Source organism: Vicugna pacos, chromosome 16, assembly GCF_048564905.1.
Source record: "Vicugna pacos chromosome 16, VicPac4, whole genome shotgun sequence".
Lineage (NCBI taxonomy): Eukaryota > Metazoa > Chordata > Mammalia > Artiodactyla > Camelidae > Vicugna > Vicugna pacos.
The window spans coordinates 51646488-51663327 of NC_133002.1; the positions used below are offsets into that span (position 1 = coordinate 51646488).

The following is a 16840-nucleotide window of genomic DNA, read 5'->3' on the forward strand; positions in this document are numbered from 1 at the left end:
TGATGATAAACATTGTGTCACACGTGCCTTGTGTGTATGTGTGTAAACACACGTATTTTCAGCTTTTTGTTTTTGGTTTTTGTTGCACCATTTGGAAGTAAGTTTCAGGCATCAGAAAAAAAAAATCACCCCTAAAATATTCCAGTATCCCCTTCATAACTGCATTGCCATTACCACCCAGAAACGTCACGCTGATACAAAAACATGATCTCAAGTGCAGTCCAGAGCTGGACTCCCCCACTGCTCCTCAACTGTCTTATTTTCACGACATTCACATTTTTGAAAAGTCCGGGCTGCTTACCAAGCAGAACATTCCAATACCCGGATTTGTCTAGTTTTCCCTCACCTCATGATTTGATTCAGGTTATACAATTTTAGTTACAGTATCAGATAGGGGTACGATACTGTGTACTTTCTACTCCACCCCTTCAGACGTTGGAGTCCTATAATTTTCCCACTAAAAACATGCCAGTATTCCTTAGAGACACGGCTGAAGCACAAGTTGAGCCCTTCTGTTCCCAAAAGAAAGGAAGTATCGGAAAAATGGACGGGTCTCGTCAAAGGGACATGACGGGAGGGGGCTCCCACTGGCCACTTTTCGAACCATTTGAACAACAACAACAAAAAGACAGTAACCAAAGAACTTGTGAGCCCAAATGGCAGCTTTAAAAAGATGTAGGGGAAATGTAAAGGGAAAGCTTTTCTCTCAGATGAATGCCAGCTAATGAACACAGAAGGGATTACAGAGTTAGAAAATCACCACTTTGCAGCCATCCATGTAATAACTGCTTAAGGCTCGTCCGTGGATGCTAAAACTATCGGGTGAAAGGTTGCTGATCTCCAAGTATGACACCCAGACTTACTGATCATAAATTAAAAAGGTGCCTTTGCAGTGGAGGGATTGGATGAAGACACCTTAACTGGGTGGTCAGCTGCATCACCAGTAACGGACAGTCCGGAAACACTGGCACATGAGCAGCTTCCAAGCCAAAGGACCAGCCACACCAGCTGCATCCCTTCTGTGCTCCTGAGCTAGACTGAAATCCCACAGCCAAGCTTTTATTGACTAGAAATTACCTCCAACTAACACCTTTTTTCCTTTAGGCAAGTGGCTTGGTCCACCTCCTCCTCGCTGGCAGCCCCACACTGGTTATTACATTCCACAAGCTTAGTACAGGGGAAAGGACCTGTACTAAGCTTTCAGGCGACCATTGGGCTGCCTGCTGTGCCCCCTTTCCCAGCATCAACAAAGAAAGTCAAGGGTTGCCGTGAATCTCAAGGTCATGCCTGGAGGTCACGGTAGGAGACTGATGCCCTATTCTTGCTGAAAACACAGCCACCTGGAACTTTACATCCTCCTGTCTGAAAAGGAAGTGTGTGACTCGGAACTATTACCACGTGACTCCTAAGACCCGCGCCACCTGTAAGCTGGGATGACTCTCGCCCTAACCCCTGGAAGATGGAAAGACACCTCCCTCCAGCTCTCCCTACTGCTCACTCAAAATCCCTGGAATCTTGCACTGCGTCGAGCTTCCTGAACACACCACACCCTCCCATGGTGCTGCATCTTCACCTGAAGTGGCCTCCGGCTCCACTGTCACTACCTGTGTGACGCCACCTGCAGCTTCCTCGGGGCAGGTGGGGCACCATTCTCCCAAGCTCCCACCATGCTTACAGGTCCTGGGTGCACTGCCCTGTCATTCTTTTTCATGTCTTAACTCCCCACAGAGTCCACACATTCCATGATAAAGAATATATCTTAATTATCTTAGCATCCCTGGCACCTGGCAGAGAGCCTGACACTCGGCTAATAAATGTATGACAAATGCTTGAGTCAAAGAATGAGTGACTGTCATACGAAGCTGCGTCTCACTGCCTTGATTCCGCTGCAACTAGGCTACAGTAAGGTGGAAGAACACACTCAGAGAATATTACTGTTATTTTTAATCCACAACAATGCGATGGCAAATCTCAACAGCTGGGGCGGTGAGACAGAGACACTGAATCCAGAAGGTCGAAGGAAGGATGCAATCTGCAGTTTGCAAGGAGCTTCAGAACCTGCGGGAGGTCCTCCCCTCCCGGCTACGGAACCCGTTTTAGAACTTCCACCTCCGTGCCAAACTAGCAACCCAAAGCATCTGAGAAAAATCAGACTCTTCTGCAGAATAATCCACTTGTGGGAGAAACGTGTTCCTGAAACAGCTGTAGAGCATACAATATTTCTCCCATTTACTTACAACATTAAATTGAAAATTCATTCCCATGAGGGATTTTTTTTACCACTCCTCCAAACCAAATAAAAAGCACACAAGAATGTAGAAAATCTATTAAAATGGCATATGGATAGAAAAAAAAAATGAAACTGTTCAGATAACATCGCACCACTGCCCAAAGGCAAAAAACAAAAATACACCACGAAAGCGGAGGCCGTTCCCATACACACTGCACCAATCTCAAAAGCAAACTGATCTCTGATTTCAAACGGGTGACTTCCAGCCCAAAGCAGGAGTCCGCTGGGAGTTTCTATTTTGGGAATTCTTTTTCAGTTCGAGCAATTCTGCACAGGTAGAATGGAGATGGAACCAATGTAACAATTAACACAGCTGCTTAGGGTTTAAGTGGATTTTCCAAGAAATCACTTGCACGTGTACCATAAGCTTGGCTCACTATGGTTTATTGTTGCTATCTGTGTTTTCATCGAAGCCAGGCTAATTCCTCCATCCCATCTCAGCCCTCTGCTGGAGCTCTCTTCACCCTGGCCTCTCGAGTAACTGCCATCCTTCACCCTGCTTCTCTGTGGAAACCTTCCCTCCCTCCCTCCCGCTTCATCACCCCCTAGCACCTCCCAACTGCATGCTATTTGGTTCCCACCTAATTGAGTACTTAATTATGTGTGGACTTGGGTTGTTCTTTAATTCCTCCATGTGTTACTCTCCCCTCCCCTGGTTGTAAGTCCCACATTCAGACCTGCCATAACCCCAGAGAACCTGTGGAGTGCTCAATATGGGTTTAGCAAATATTTATGTGTTTCTCCAGGAGACTCTTGAATAAAAGAGACTTGGGAGGGTCCAGCCTGTAGGTATAGGAGTCAGACCTGGGCTCAAGCCCCAACCCTGTCACTTTCTACATCATAACTTGGAGCCACTTCCTTCCCTTCTCTTAGCTCGTTTGCTTATCTCAAAAATGAGAATAACATTACTCTGTAGGGGAGGGGCGGGGAGGGTACAGCTCAGTGGCAGAGTGTGGGCTCGGCATGCCCGTGGTCCTAGGTTCAACCCCCAGAACCTCCTTTAAAAAATAAATAAGATAAATAAACCTAAGTCACCTCTCCCCACCAAAAAAAAAAAATTTTTTAAAGGAACTAGGCACTTCAAATTAAAAATAAATGGAAAAGGAAAAAAAAACAAAACAAAACAAACCACTCCGTGCTGGTGTTTTTGAGGGGTCCACGAAACAATGACTATAAAGCACTCAGCACAGAGAAAGATCCAGGCTTCTGGACAGTAAGTACACAGTAGGTGGACTCAGTCAACGGTAGCTGTTGCTACGGAAACCATTCTCAGGACAAGCCGGTGCCTGGCCTGCCGGGCTGGGAGGCCGGTCACGTAGGAGGGGCTGCGGTGCTGCTCAGCCTGGGACTCCGTGCAGTCCTTTCGTACTGGCATCGGGAAGCCTCGTGTCTTCTCTCTGACTCCTTAGAACAATTTTGAGTGACTAACATAGGTACCAATTGTTCCACAGATTTGTCAGGCACTATTTTAAAATGTGACTACTTTGATTCTCACACTATGGTTGTGGAAGAATGTTATGTTTAGGGGGTGCTGGGTGACAGGTGCACAGGAACCTGGAACTACATTGGCAACTTTTTTTTTGGACCGTAAACTTGACTCTATTATGGTTTCTTGTTTATATTTCTCTTCTCGTTGAAGCCTGGCTAATTCTGATTCTGAAAATCTAAAATTAAACTAAAAGTTAAAAAAAAAAAGCTTCCTAATTAGTTATTTCCTTTAGTTTGGCTTCCTGTACTTAGGACTGCATTCCCCTCACAGAAATAACAACTGTATTTTAAAATTAGATTTGCTGCAGACCGAATGTTTGTGCCTCCTAAATTCGTATGTTGAAGCCCTAACCTTCTCAGGTGACGGTATTTGGAGACGGGGCATCGGGGAGGTAATTAGATTGTGAGGGTGGGGCCCCATGATGGGATTAGCGCCCTTATGAGACACCAGCCAGTTGCTTCCCTTCTCCCTTCCCCTACCCACAGTCTCCTTCTCCCCGCTCTCTTCTGTCAAGTGAAGACACAGCCTAAAGGCAGCCCCTACAAGCCAGAAAGAGAATTCTCTCCAGAAACCAAATTGGTGGCACCCTGAACTTGCACTTCCCAGCCTCCAGAACTGAGACAAATTCAGTCGACGGTTATTTGTCGTAGCAGCCTGATCTAAGACAAGATACCAATTCTTACTGGTACTCTCATGAAAACATCCCTACTTCTATCAATTGGATATTTATCCATTAAATTTACCCTCTGTGTGACTTTGGGCATGTTATTTCTTTGTGCCTTGGTTTGTTCAAAAAGTAAAGGGTAATAAAGTAAATTTCCACACAGGTTTAAATAAGTTGATTATGTAAAGTGCTTAGAAAGCGTCCCTTCTGTGGGACATGCTCAGTAGGCGTTAGCTGCTGTGGCCTTTATTATTATAAGACCACAGCTGCGTGCATATTCCTGGAGCAGAGCTATACCTCTGCACGAACGTACAGACTCGTTCTTGAGAGACTTGACCACCTGTGGCCACAGGTTGTCCTGGTTGGCTCTGACACGTGAAAAGTCCGTGTCTAACTCAGTGAGGCCGTCTTCCCCTAAGATGATTCTCAAGTTATGAATCAAGCTCAGCTCCTGGCGATGGTGGAGTTAGCCTGTGAGCCCTGCTGTCCCCACAGAGTGGGTGTTTTCTCTTGCACCGTGTACCCTGTGCCACCCCCGCCAGGGCATCTGGGCCTCTCTGTGCAGTCTTCCACCTGCAAGTCTCCTGGGGCTCACAGGAGAGACTGGAAAACTCAGGTAGCACCATACAGAGGAGGCAGGGGGCCAGTCTAGCACGCACAGTGCGTGTTTTGCTCTATTCAGAAGCATAACGAGAGCTGAACACTGGAAAACCCTGGCCAGGTATTCTTGCCTTACCGGGAGCTGTGAACCTCACAGCTGAGCCCTGACTGTTCACACGGGTGTCTATTATTCTGCCATCAGTAGCTCATAAAGCAGAGGAAAAACACTGCAACGTTTAGCCAGATGCTCCTCAACCACTTACCATCTATTAAGCCCACATTTTATGGTAATTTCCTTCTAACCGGCATGCTCTCTGCCCCCAGTACCTGACTGCTCATGGCTCCCAAGGAGTCTCCTTGCTCTGAGTGAAGGGTCCCCGGGTGTGTGCCACCCAAAAGAAGGGAGATGCAGGTGAGAACCACAGCTCCAAATGCAAGAGTGCAAATAGGATGGTTTGGAGTAAATAAACACCAAAGGTCAGCAGGCATGCTGCGTCTGTGATTGGGATTTCAAGCACCATCCGATCTTGACCACTAGCTGTACTGTGTCTGTTTCATAAGGTTTTCCAGCGGCAAAGCGTGTTAACCCTCTCTTAGCAACACCTTGACACCCTTTGCTTGATTTTCCCTGAATTCTTACCTGACAGGACAGCCCTGGGTAGAGAACTCGTCTATTTTTCAAAGAAAAAAAAAATGTGAGGATGTTTCCAAAAATAAGCTTTCCCTGGAACTGGCCCCTACCCTCCACCCTCATCTGTTTTCCTTAAACAGACCTTCTGCATCTTTTTTCTATAATAGCTTCAATTATTTACAACAACATTAAAGTCAGTTTTTCCATTTTTACGATAGCTTAGAATTCTCCAGTACAAATGGAAACATGGTATGTTTTCAGATCTAATGGAAACCAGGGTCCTCATCAAGGAAGAGGGAGTGTGTGGTGGTACTGGAGGGGCCCCAAGAGCAAGGAAACAAGGTTGACATCTGAGGGTCAAACCACACATCCACACGGCGGGTCGTCCAGTCACTGCAGAGACACAGAGTGGGTCCTGGGCCAACGAGACTCCAGGATACCTTAAGCGAGTGTGGACTTGGTGGGAAAACCAGTGGAAAACCCACCCCATGACAGTGCCCACCCAGACACGGCCCCGGGGAGGCAGCGTCCCAGCTGTGGACTGGGGATTCTGGCCCCGGGGACAGGCCGTCTGTGAGGGGTGCACAAAGTGCCATGAGTTGACACACAGGTTCTGAAGTCAAAATGCCTTGGTTCCAATCCCAGTTCCTCACCTACTCGGTGACACTACAAGGTTCTCCTCTCTCTGTGCCTCCATTTCCTTTTCTGGAAAATGAGGCTAATAATGAGGTAGTTGCGAGAACTAAAGAAATGAACCTATGTGAATTTCCTAGCACCGGGTCTAACACAGAGGTGGCTGCCGGTCTCATCACGGCGGACTCATCCGTCACGAAAGCCTGAAGCCCTCAAACATGCAGGTCATCCACCCAACGCCCCTTGTACTACTTCCACCTTCACCAATGGCACTGTTTAGCTGGCATCCCTGTCCCGTCCCCAGAGGGACAATACACCGGCCATGCTGCCAGAGTACCTCAAGCCACGTGGTGATTATGACTTTGATTGACATTGGGTATTCAGGAATTCGGTGGCCAGACCAGTCTCCTGGGAGATGTGTCAATGCGAATCAGTGGCTCTGCATCTGACCAGCCTGGGTCTCTGAGCCCTGCCTCGGGGTCAGCCTGGCCTTCACCCGAGTGCCCGCAGAGAAGCCACACACGCCTCAGAGCTGTACCGGCGCACCTCACACCTGTCCACGCACGCCTTACCCGTGACGTGGAGCTTTTCGTCGGTGACCTCGGCCTTCAGGTAGATCCGCCCCCTCTTCTCGGTGTGGTCCATCCCGCAGAGGCTGGGCACGTTGATGACACACTGCTTGTGCACGTTCATATCACAGGCTGTGAATCAAGAAAGTGAAGGGTGAGGCTGGGCATATGGACTCCAACCATCACTCCCTCGGTGTTTGGGTTGTACCAGCAGAAGCGAAAATGAGCTATCCTCTAACTTGATACTTTGCTATAATGTTTCTGGTGACCTCACGAACTGTCAGCAGATGTCCCTTCCAGCACAGGCTTCGTGTGAGTGACAATTTCCTTTAAATACCCGTACCGTATTTGTCCGGTCTTCACGGAAGCAAAATACACCCCCTGCCTGGTCTTCTGTGAATGCCTCAAATATTTCACACTGTATAAAATTCACACAGGTAAAGGCACACAAAGGGCAGATGAGTTAATATTTTATGTACACAGAGGCGAATACTATGCAAATTTTAAACAGAGGATTCCTTTTTTTTTTTTTTGCCAAAGAATTTATGCCTTTCTGAGCTCACCACTCAGAAAGAGAATCTGCGGGTTGAGTATAGAAATTTATGAAATTTTCCTTTCCTCGGCTAACTCTGCATTTCCAAGGAGGCTTAAGTAGATTGCCTTTGCTGCTGTTGTTGTTTTTAAAAGAACTAGTGTTTGATATTTGAAACAGGTCTTCAAATATTTAAATATTATTTCAAGTAAAACAAATACATGCCTTGCATGATAAGCCATTCCTTACAGCTGACATTCCGTGGGTGAGACGGGAGAGGGTTTAAAAAAAAAAAAGAAAAGATCGGCCTTATTGCAATGAACCAAAGAAACCCTGAAAAGAATCCTGTGTGCTGAAGACAAACATAAGACTCCGTGTAGGTGTTTCAGCTCTAATGTCCTTGTCCTTTCTGGCTTCCAGAAGGCGGAGGGGCCACTGGAACCCTCACACATCTTTGCTACAAGGCTCTTCTGTGACCTTTAAGGTGGAGCCTTCATGCCCGCTTCACTTTGAGTGTTTAATGTTAACGCGGTGAGGTTAATTGCAAGAGGCGTTGTGAATAACGGATATCTGCTACGACCAAACCAGGAAAATGGACACAATGAGGGAAGACTGATCAGCTGATTCACAGAAGTGGATTCTGTTCCCAAAGGTAACCGTTCAAAATCACATCCCTTGGATTCAGCCAATACAAAGGCTCTTAAAAAGCTGTGTGATGACTTGTGTTGATCCAATCCCATCTTCTGGGCAGAACGGGCAACTTAAAGGAGAGAAATGCCAGAGCCTCTGGAAAGGATACAGACAATGGGGGGTGGGGGTTGCGGGGGCATTGGAGGCTCGAGGGCCCGGGGTTGTATTCCTATCTTGGCTCTACCATTAGCGGCTTGTACCTCTTGGGAAGCTCATTTGCTCTCTGATTCTATTTCCTACTCTGCAAACTGAGCGGCGGGGCTGCACCAGTGGTTGCTCACTTTCTTTCCACCAAGCGGAAGTATCTGTAGTATTAAAAGCCTATAACGTGCAAGGGCAGGAGAAGAGAGTTCTTCTCTGCAGAAATTAGGGGCGGAGGTCTGGGTCCTGGCATCCACCTGCTTGTTCTCCAGGAAGGAGTCCAGGGAGCAGCCCCCCAAACGCTAGGACTGCAAGGAAAAAAACGCTGAAAACAAAACACACTGGTTGAGGTCAGTGCTTTTCAAAATATTTAGTAACAGAACCCATTTTATAAGCAAAAACTTAAGCACAATCGTCACATATAAACCAACTGAGCGACATATTATTAGCATACATTTAGTTAATAAATTCAAAGCTATACGTTGACTTACTCTAAAGACATCCCTGGATAACCAACAAATCCTTCTGATCCAAAACTTTTAAAATCAGCTGTTGGGGACGTTAGGTAAAAGCTCAGTTGCTAATTCATACAGAAAAGATATGCGAATAGTTGATTAAGGGCATCCTGGTCAGCTCTTCAGCTAAGTGGACGCAGCAGGAAAAACCTGGTGGCCTGTTCTGCCCCCTGCGTGAGGCTGCCAACATCAAGTCTCCAAGGTCACCTTCAACTTGTCAAGGTCAAGCGTGTAACACACCTGAGGATTCATTCTTCCTCTAAGTTTTTAAATAATTAAAAGTGTATTTACAAATGCACTTAGAAGCCACAGTGGCAGAATCCCTGAAAACTCTATCTTGGGAATCCCATGGGTGTCTTGAAACATAGGAAGCCACTGGCTTTGATGGCCACAAAGGTTTTCTTAAGGTATTAAATTCTGCAGCTCTGTAAGGTGAATCAGCCCTGTGTTGTGAGAAATTATCCACCTACCCTACAAAGTGCGTGTATCTTGATTTTTATGTACAGATGACCCTTGAATAACACTAGGTGGGAAGTGTGTAGGTCCACTTATACACGGATTTTTTTTTTTCCAATAAATACACAGTTGGTCCCCCATATCCGGAGGGCCGATTACGGGACTTGAACTTCTGCAGATTTAGGTGTCTGAGGAGGGTCCTGGAGCCAATCCCCCGTGGATACCAAGGGATGGCCATGTCTGCATGTCTTTACGTCAGGACACACATAAAGGCTTTCGGCTGTAAAAACATCGTCAATGAATGACAGTATGCTGATATTTCCATAACATTTCCCTGTTACTAGAAAAACAGGCTCAGTCATTACCTTTTCATGTCCTAAAAATTAAATTTTATTGAAAGAAATAAATGGCCTAAGGAAATCTTATTACATAAGAATAATCAAAGCAAAGAGTTTCCACAGACGTTTTTCTTTCCTCCCGGCATCGGGTGGAGAAACATACAGAACAAAAAGGCGGATGGAAGGGCCCCGAAGTCTTCCTCACTAGTGGTCTTCAGGGAGTTCATCTCTAGCTGCACCGACAGACATCTGATCTGTCCGTAAACACGCAGGGCCAGTGAACTTTAAGTAAGACGCCCTCCTCCTGGCTTTTCATTTTCATTGTGGTTTAAGTTTTAAGGAGAGCCTGCTGGATTTTTCCACAGTCCACCCACTAATTAGAGACACAGAAAGATAATAACTGTGGATGCTCAGTTTATTTGGAAGCTTAACCAAATGTGGAATCCGGAGGTGGGGAGGCTTCTTTCAACACTTGGCATTTGCTTTGGGGTTTGATAAGCCTGCATTTTATAGTGATGGAAGATTTCTACCACGAACAACTGTGGCAACACCAACTTCATTAAATTGAGCGCTTTTTCGGGGTTCATAACGAGGCAGTTAAGTCATTTAAGAAGCCACAACCTCGACAGTGGAGAGATTCTACGTTTTTTCCGTTGCGTATATATCTGAACGTATTCTACGGATGAGCTGGTGCTGAAAAGTTACTAAACCTTAAGTGCTCTGTCAACCCTACAGAGCCTCGCCATCTACCAGAAAAGAAAACTTACTTACTGTCGCATTTCATCCCCTGATGGATAAGTCCATACAGCAGTGACCCGCAGTGATCACAGAAGGTGGGGCTTCCGTAAGTGTGGATCTTAAACTTGTGCTTGCTCCTGGGGTCCTGCGGGGAGAAGAAGCACACCGCTCACTCTGGTCATGAAAGGACCACACTTTTGGACTAAGCCACGCTCAGGACCCTCCCGCCACCCCATCTTCACGTCAGGGTTCAGTGGTGCCAGACTGTGCACCATTCTCTGGGGTCGGACAGTGAGTGGCAGCAACTCTGCCACATCACATTTTAATAGGGTGCCCATTCTGAGCCATGTACCAGATAGCCACATTTCCGCTCCTTCTGGGGTGTAATTTGCACAAATCAGGGTTTCTAGCAAAGCTATTGCTTCTGGACTAGTGTCAAAGTGCGGGAGGGCAAGCACACTGTTTTGGACGCCCCAGTACTGCCGTATCCCCAGTGTTCAGCGCAGGCTGCAGCAGAGAAGGCACAGAACCAGGGTGCGTTTGTGAAGATGAACTGGATGACCCTGGATCCACTCAACAGAGTCTGGGCCATTTCCTTTTGGGCGAGGTTTCCAGAAATAAAAGACCAGATATGCACCCAAAACAACCGGGACATCTCTCTGCTTCTGCACTAATTCCCAAAGCACTACATGCACCGGCATGGGGGAAAGTCCAGCAGAATCCGATGAAGACTGTAAATGCCCTGGCAGGACCCCGCCCACAGCCTCCTGCTGCAATTTCTTTATCTTCTCCAGCGTGCCTTACAAATTACCGAAGGTTCAACCAGGCAGCCTTTTTTTTAAGGCAGTGTTTTTGTTCCTCAATCCACAGACAGATTATAGATAAGGAAGACAAAATTACACACAGCATACTGGAGTAATTAAAGAACAGACTGCCTGCATTCAGATCCCCAGCGCTGTTACTTCCCAGAAGCCTGACCTTGGACACATCACCTCTCCTTCCTGCCTCACCTATACAGTGGGAAATTAACAGTACTTGTCTTAACGTGGCTGTTCTAAAGACAAAACAAGTCGATCTTAGGCAGGTGCTGAGAAGGGTAAATCCACGGAAAGCAGGAAGCTCCTTTGCTCTTTGCACTCCTGTTTCTTAACATGTAAAAGTAGAGGGTGGAGCTAAAAGATCAATATATCCTACTTGAGCTATGAAACAATTTCACAGTCGACATGCCCCTATCAGGACCCGTCCTCATTAAATTCCTCCTCCCACATCATTCTAGTGGCCTGAGCTGTTGCCACTGACTGAAGGGAGATGGCAGGAAGGCTCCACTGTAGACAAGGTAAGCTTGAGGTATCCTTTAGGGTTTCTCAGATGCAAAGACACTCAAAGAAAGGTATTCTCGGCTTCTGACTTTCTATGAGCCTAGGCGCTGGTGACTGGCGGCAATCCCAAAGGTGACTTTGACTTCATAAGCCAACTGACCTTCTAGCTGACTTTGAAGGTCACCAATACACCAATGAATTATTGTGACAACTTTTTTAAAGACAGAAATTTTAAAATTCTGAAACATTTCAATCATGCAGAATCATATAAAGGATAGTGAATCAGACACTCATGTCACTTTGATACCTCTTAGCATCTCCTCTGATTTTTCACTGTATAATTATCATCCTCATTCTACAGAGATGTTACTGATCTGCAAAGTCACCTGGCTGGTGAATTTCAGAGATGGGATCTGACCAACCTCTGAGACTTTAACAGTGATCCCCCCACGAGAGCTTTCAGAATTCCACTCAGAATGAGGCCCTGGCTCCCAACATCTTTTTAAAAATTTGGATATTTCATAACACAGTTTTTCTGGGGAAAATGAGACCACCACCTGCTTTGTAAATAAAGTTTTATTGGAACACAGCCACACTCATTCACTGACATTTTCTGTGGCTACAATGGCAGAGTAGTCTAGACAGAGCCAACGTGGTCCACATCGTCTAAAATACTTACTAACTGGCCCTTACAGAAAAAGTCTGCTAATCTCTGCTTTAGGACCATGGTGTTCGAAGTTTGGTCCCTACATAGCACCAGCATCACCTGAAACTTGTTAGAAAGGAAATTATTTAGCCCCTCCCCAGACCAAGTGAGTCAAACTCTGCCGATGAGGCCCCAAGGTGTGTGTTTCAACACGCCCCGCAGGTGATCCTGAGGTTGGCAGGTCCGTGAAGGGCGGAGAGCCGCTGCTTTAGAAGGTTCCTCAACAAATACAGAGTAAGTGCCAGGTGCGCCCGGGTGTAAATGATTAACAGTGTTCTCCAGGCGGGTCACACGTTTACTTTTGAAATGTCTCTCAGGAGTGAAAAATCAGCACCTTCCCTGCAAGGTGCTTCTTCCTAGCCAGTAGCGGCTGTGAGCGTGGTCTGGAGAATGGGCTGGGCCTTCCACCACTCAAGCAGCGCACCGATCTGCCCAGTATCGCAGGACGTTGGGCAAAATGTCAAAAGCGCAGGCCAGTGTCAGTATCAATTAGAAGTTCCCACGCGGATAGTAAAGGTTGTAACCTACCGCGTGGAGGACAAACAGGATGCTCGGGGAAAGGACACAGCCGGTGTTCCCTGCAGGAGGAGGGCGCGTCAGCAACCAGCACTAGACAAATACGACGTGGCAGCGCACACGAGGCCCTGCGGAGCCTGGGCGCACGGCAGCTCCGGGGCAGCTGTCCTGCCAGTGGCCTGTCACGTTGATGTCTGTTGACGTGGCACACGGGTAACTTGTTTCACTTTTCAGGGAAATCTAAGGCTTGCTCATCCAACCCTCATCTGGCATCGTCAGGCTCCAACCGGCTGGGGGCACCGGAAGAGAGGAAACCATGGCTTCCGCCTCCTGCACAAGGCTGGAGAATGACCCAGCCTTGGAGTCCTCATCCCCTCGACATCCCATGAGTGGCCTAGGCTGGTGCCTGTGATGACAGTGACGACAGTCACAAGCAGAACACCTCTGCCTGCTCGTCGATCATCACTGTGTGCAGGTGCTTTATGAGAACCAAAACCTCTCCTACAAACAGAACACCTTCCCAGGATTCTGGAAACCTGTGTTCTGACTCCAGCCTTGATACAAACTCAGCAGCCTTGGAAAAGTCGTGTCATTTTTTTAAGAAGCAGAAATAAAACCAGTCTGTCTATGTCATAGCCTGGGGGTGAGGCTTGGGAACGTAGGAGAAAGGGCTTTGCAACCTGAAAAATCCCTGGACGAACACAAGAGAAGATTAATTCCAACAATGATATAATTGTAATAAACTCAACGTGTCCGAGATTTCCCAATAATACCTCAGTGACCTGGGCTTGAATGGGAAGGAACGAGAAAGCTAATTGACTCCAGCGATCCCAGGTGCCTCGAGCTGCGGCCGAGTCGGCCAGCAGGCCCAGGGCTTCCTCTGCGGTCCCGAGTTCCTGCCCTCTGCCCCAGGCCGGCCTTGCAGGGCAACGGCCACGCCGAGCGGTAAGCTGTGAGACCACCTGGCAACCCAGCCCGCCCGTGCACTGTCTCGGCGCTGGGGACCCGTCCAACTCCCGCCCCACAGAAACAAGCCTCAGGAGCATGGATGCTCTTTCCTGTCTGCTGCCTCTCACCCCGTCTGACGAAAGAAATCATGGTGAGCTGAAGAGCTGTGACTTCTGGCGATGTGCGGAGAGCAACTGTTAAAAACAAACAAAAAAACCCTTTCCAGCTCTCTGAGTTTCCATCAGTAGCCAGTAACTAGTGGTGCATTTTACTTCTTTGGGCCCTGAGTTCTTCATCTGGAACCTGAGGGTGTTGGATCCTGGATCAGGGTCTTTGGTGTGGGATTTGACAGAGCCCCCGAGTTCTGCGAGGTGCCTGCGGGCTGCTGAGGGAGGGAGAGGCAGGCCACCGCCAAGAGACAAACGTGAACATGACTACACTACATGATCGCTTCGCTTCTGTCTTACTTGGAGAAAAAAAAAAGGAAACAACAGACTTTACATTTTTTATTTCGAAATAATTGAAGGCTCACAGGAATCTGCAAAAACAGTACAGACTGTTCCCACACACCCTTCACCCCGCTCCCCGCAGCGATAACATCTTACATGACCACGGGACACGAGCAAAACCAGGACGTGGACACTGCTACAGTCACATTAATGGAAACAACAGACCTTTTTAGCATTTCTCCAGGTCTTCTGTGCATAATTCCCATGCGTGTGTTTTTACTGCACACTCACGAACTAAATACACTGTTTGCTGAATAGGAAATAGGGTAATATTTGCTGGGTGAATACCATGAACTCAACTAGAACACCATCAAAGGAGCATCTGTTGTTGGTTCATCAAATATATAAACCGCTGGATCTCAGGGGATGGGGTTGTGGGAGGACGAGTCTAAAGATTTATTTGAAAAGCAGAATCAGAATGCTATTCTCTAAGTACAGGGAGCACATGCTGTTTCTAACATTTTTTCTGATCAGTTTTCCAACACAAAAGCATTTTTTTTAACATTTTTTACTGATTCATAATCATTTTACAGTGTTGTGTCAAATTCCAGTGTTCAGCACAATTTTTCAGTCATTCATGGACATACACACACTCATTGTCACATTTTTTTCTCTGTGATTTATCGTAACATTTTGTGTATATTTCCCTGTGCTATACAGTGTGATCTTGTTTATCTAGTCTACAATTTTGAAATCCCAGTCTATCCCTTCCCACCCTCCACCCCACTGGCAACCACAAGTCTGTATTCTCTGTCCATGAGTCTATTTCTGTCCTGTATTTATGCTTTGTTTTTGTTTGTTTGTTTGTTTTTTGTTTTGTTCTTAAATCTGTTTTTACCTGTTCTATTTTCAATTACTCTCTTAATTTTTACTTCTTAATTCATTTCTATTTCTCTTGGGTTTTGATGTCCTGTTATTGATTAGACACAGGCTTCAAATACATCTATTCATCTCCCCACCCCCCCTTTTTTTTTAAAGGTTTTAAAAGGACGTCTCCACCCGATTAATACTCTGCTTCAACTCGCTCTTCTATTATTCATTATACACTGTTTTCAAACCCTCTTTCTCCCTTCTTTTAAAAATCTTTCTCTCTCTCTCTTATCATTTCTTTTTTTTTCTTTTTCCTAAGTTCTATTCATAAATAGGCATTAGATACACAAAAGCATTTTGAGGCACAGGCTGACTGAGGGCTCGCTCGGAGTGTGGTGCCAGCCCCCGGTCATGGGGCAGTGAAAGGTGTGTCAGCGATGGGCTTCCCAGATGATGCTCACAACCCAGATGGAAAGACCTCAAGGCAGGAGCTGTGCCCCACCAGCTCCACCGTAGGTGTTCTGACAGCCGCTGAGTCACACAAACAGTGAGTGCTGTGGTGTCCCCAGGAGGCTCTGTGTGGCCAGGGAAATGTGCAGAGAGGAGCTGAGTCTTAAGTGTCCATGGGCCACTTGTCCTCAGGTTGTGAGAGGCAGTGTTTGATGGATGGGGCCTTAGGAGTCATTCTTTCATCTATAAACCCTGACCTCCAATCCTTCACTTGGGTGATCCCCAGGTAGCACCCCGGCTTCTCTCATCGTGTTTTCACTGTCCCCTCCACCTGGTCTAACCATCTTATGCCAAGGCCCCATCTGCTGAAACACCTGAAAAGGCAAAAAAGAAGGCTGCTTCCTCTCCCAGGAAGCCACTCCAGACGTCAGGACCAGACACACTTTTCTTCTTTCCTCTAACCTTCCGGAGCATTTTATTTCCTTTACAGGCCACCTATGCATTCTGCTACTTATGACAGTTATTGCTCTGTCCGCCTCCTCCTTCATTTTCTCATCATTTATCACGCCCCCAACCCCCCCGGAGGACAGACATTGATGTCTAAAAGAGACGTGCTAAAGCACACTGCTGAATTTGCAACTGGACCGGAACCAAGGTTGGCAATTAAATTGCAAGCATTAGCATTATCTCTGGGCTTCCTGGAAACCAAAGCAAAAAGGGAAAAGAAACATAACACGTTCCTCTGGAACTAAAAAGCCTCTGGATGCAGAAATCTGTCTTTGCATCCTCTGAAGTCACTGTGTCTCACACACAGTGAACCCTCACTACCCATGTATGAAAGGAACCTCCAAATCTTTAACAGAGTATCCTTTCATATCTGTCCATCTGAGGATTCTTGATGGTCCTCCCCCATAGAAGGTATGGTAAGTCTGGCTGTACAAGTGCTCCAAAGACGTGTCTGGCTGGTATACACCAAATCTTCACTATGGCCAAGTTAGTAAGAGTCTCTCATTTAGTGCAACGCATGCAAGTCTCACTTTCTACTTCTCCAGGCACTGGCAACTGCTCATTAAGTGGAGTATGAAACCTGCTGTCTCATGTCACAAGCCTGACATTATACTATAATGAAAGCGGGAAACACTCAGCTCAGACACTTCTGTTGTACCCACGGCTGGGGGAAGAAAAGAAGTTTTTGATGAAACCGATTTTTAGAGGCACAAATGAAGTCTAACCCACAAATCTAAATCTAGATCTCTTAGGAGAAAAAATAACCAATGAAAATTTCAAGTTCTCCCG

The 16840-nt window shown here is 46.7% G+C and overlaps 1 protein-coding gene across 2 annotated transcripts in view; it reads right to left on the reverse strand.

Moving 5' to 3' along the window:
- PRKCA (protein kinase C alpha) overlaps positions 1–16840 on the reverse strand; it is a 358338-nt gene that overhangs the window by 96551 nt on the left and 244947 nt on the right. For both annotated transcript variants that reach the window (XM_015235211.3, XM_072939443.1), the window contains 2 exons: positions 10320–10431; positions 6880–7008 (listed from right to left, as the gene is read on the reverse strand). In XM_015235211.3, the coding sequence (XP_015090697.1) occupies positions 6880–7008; positions 10320–10431 (241 nt within the window). The remainder of the gene's footprint in view (positions 1–6879; positions 7009–10319; positions 10432–16840) is intronic.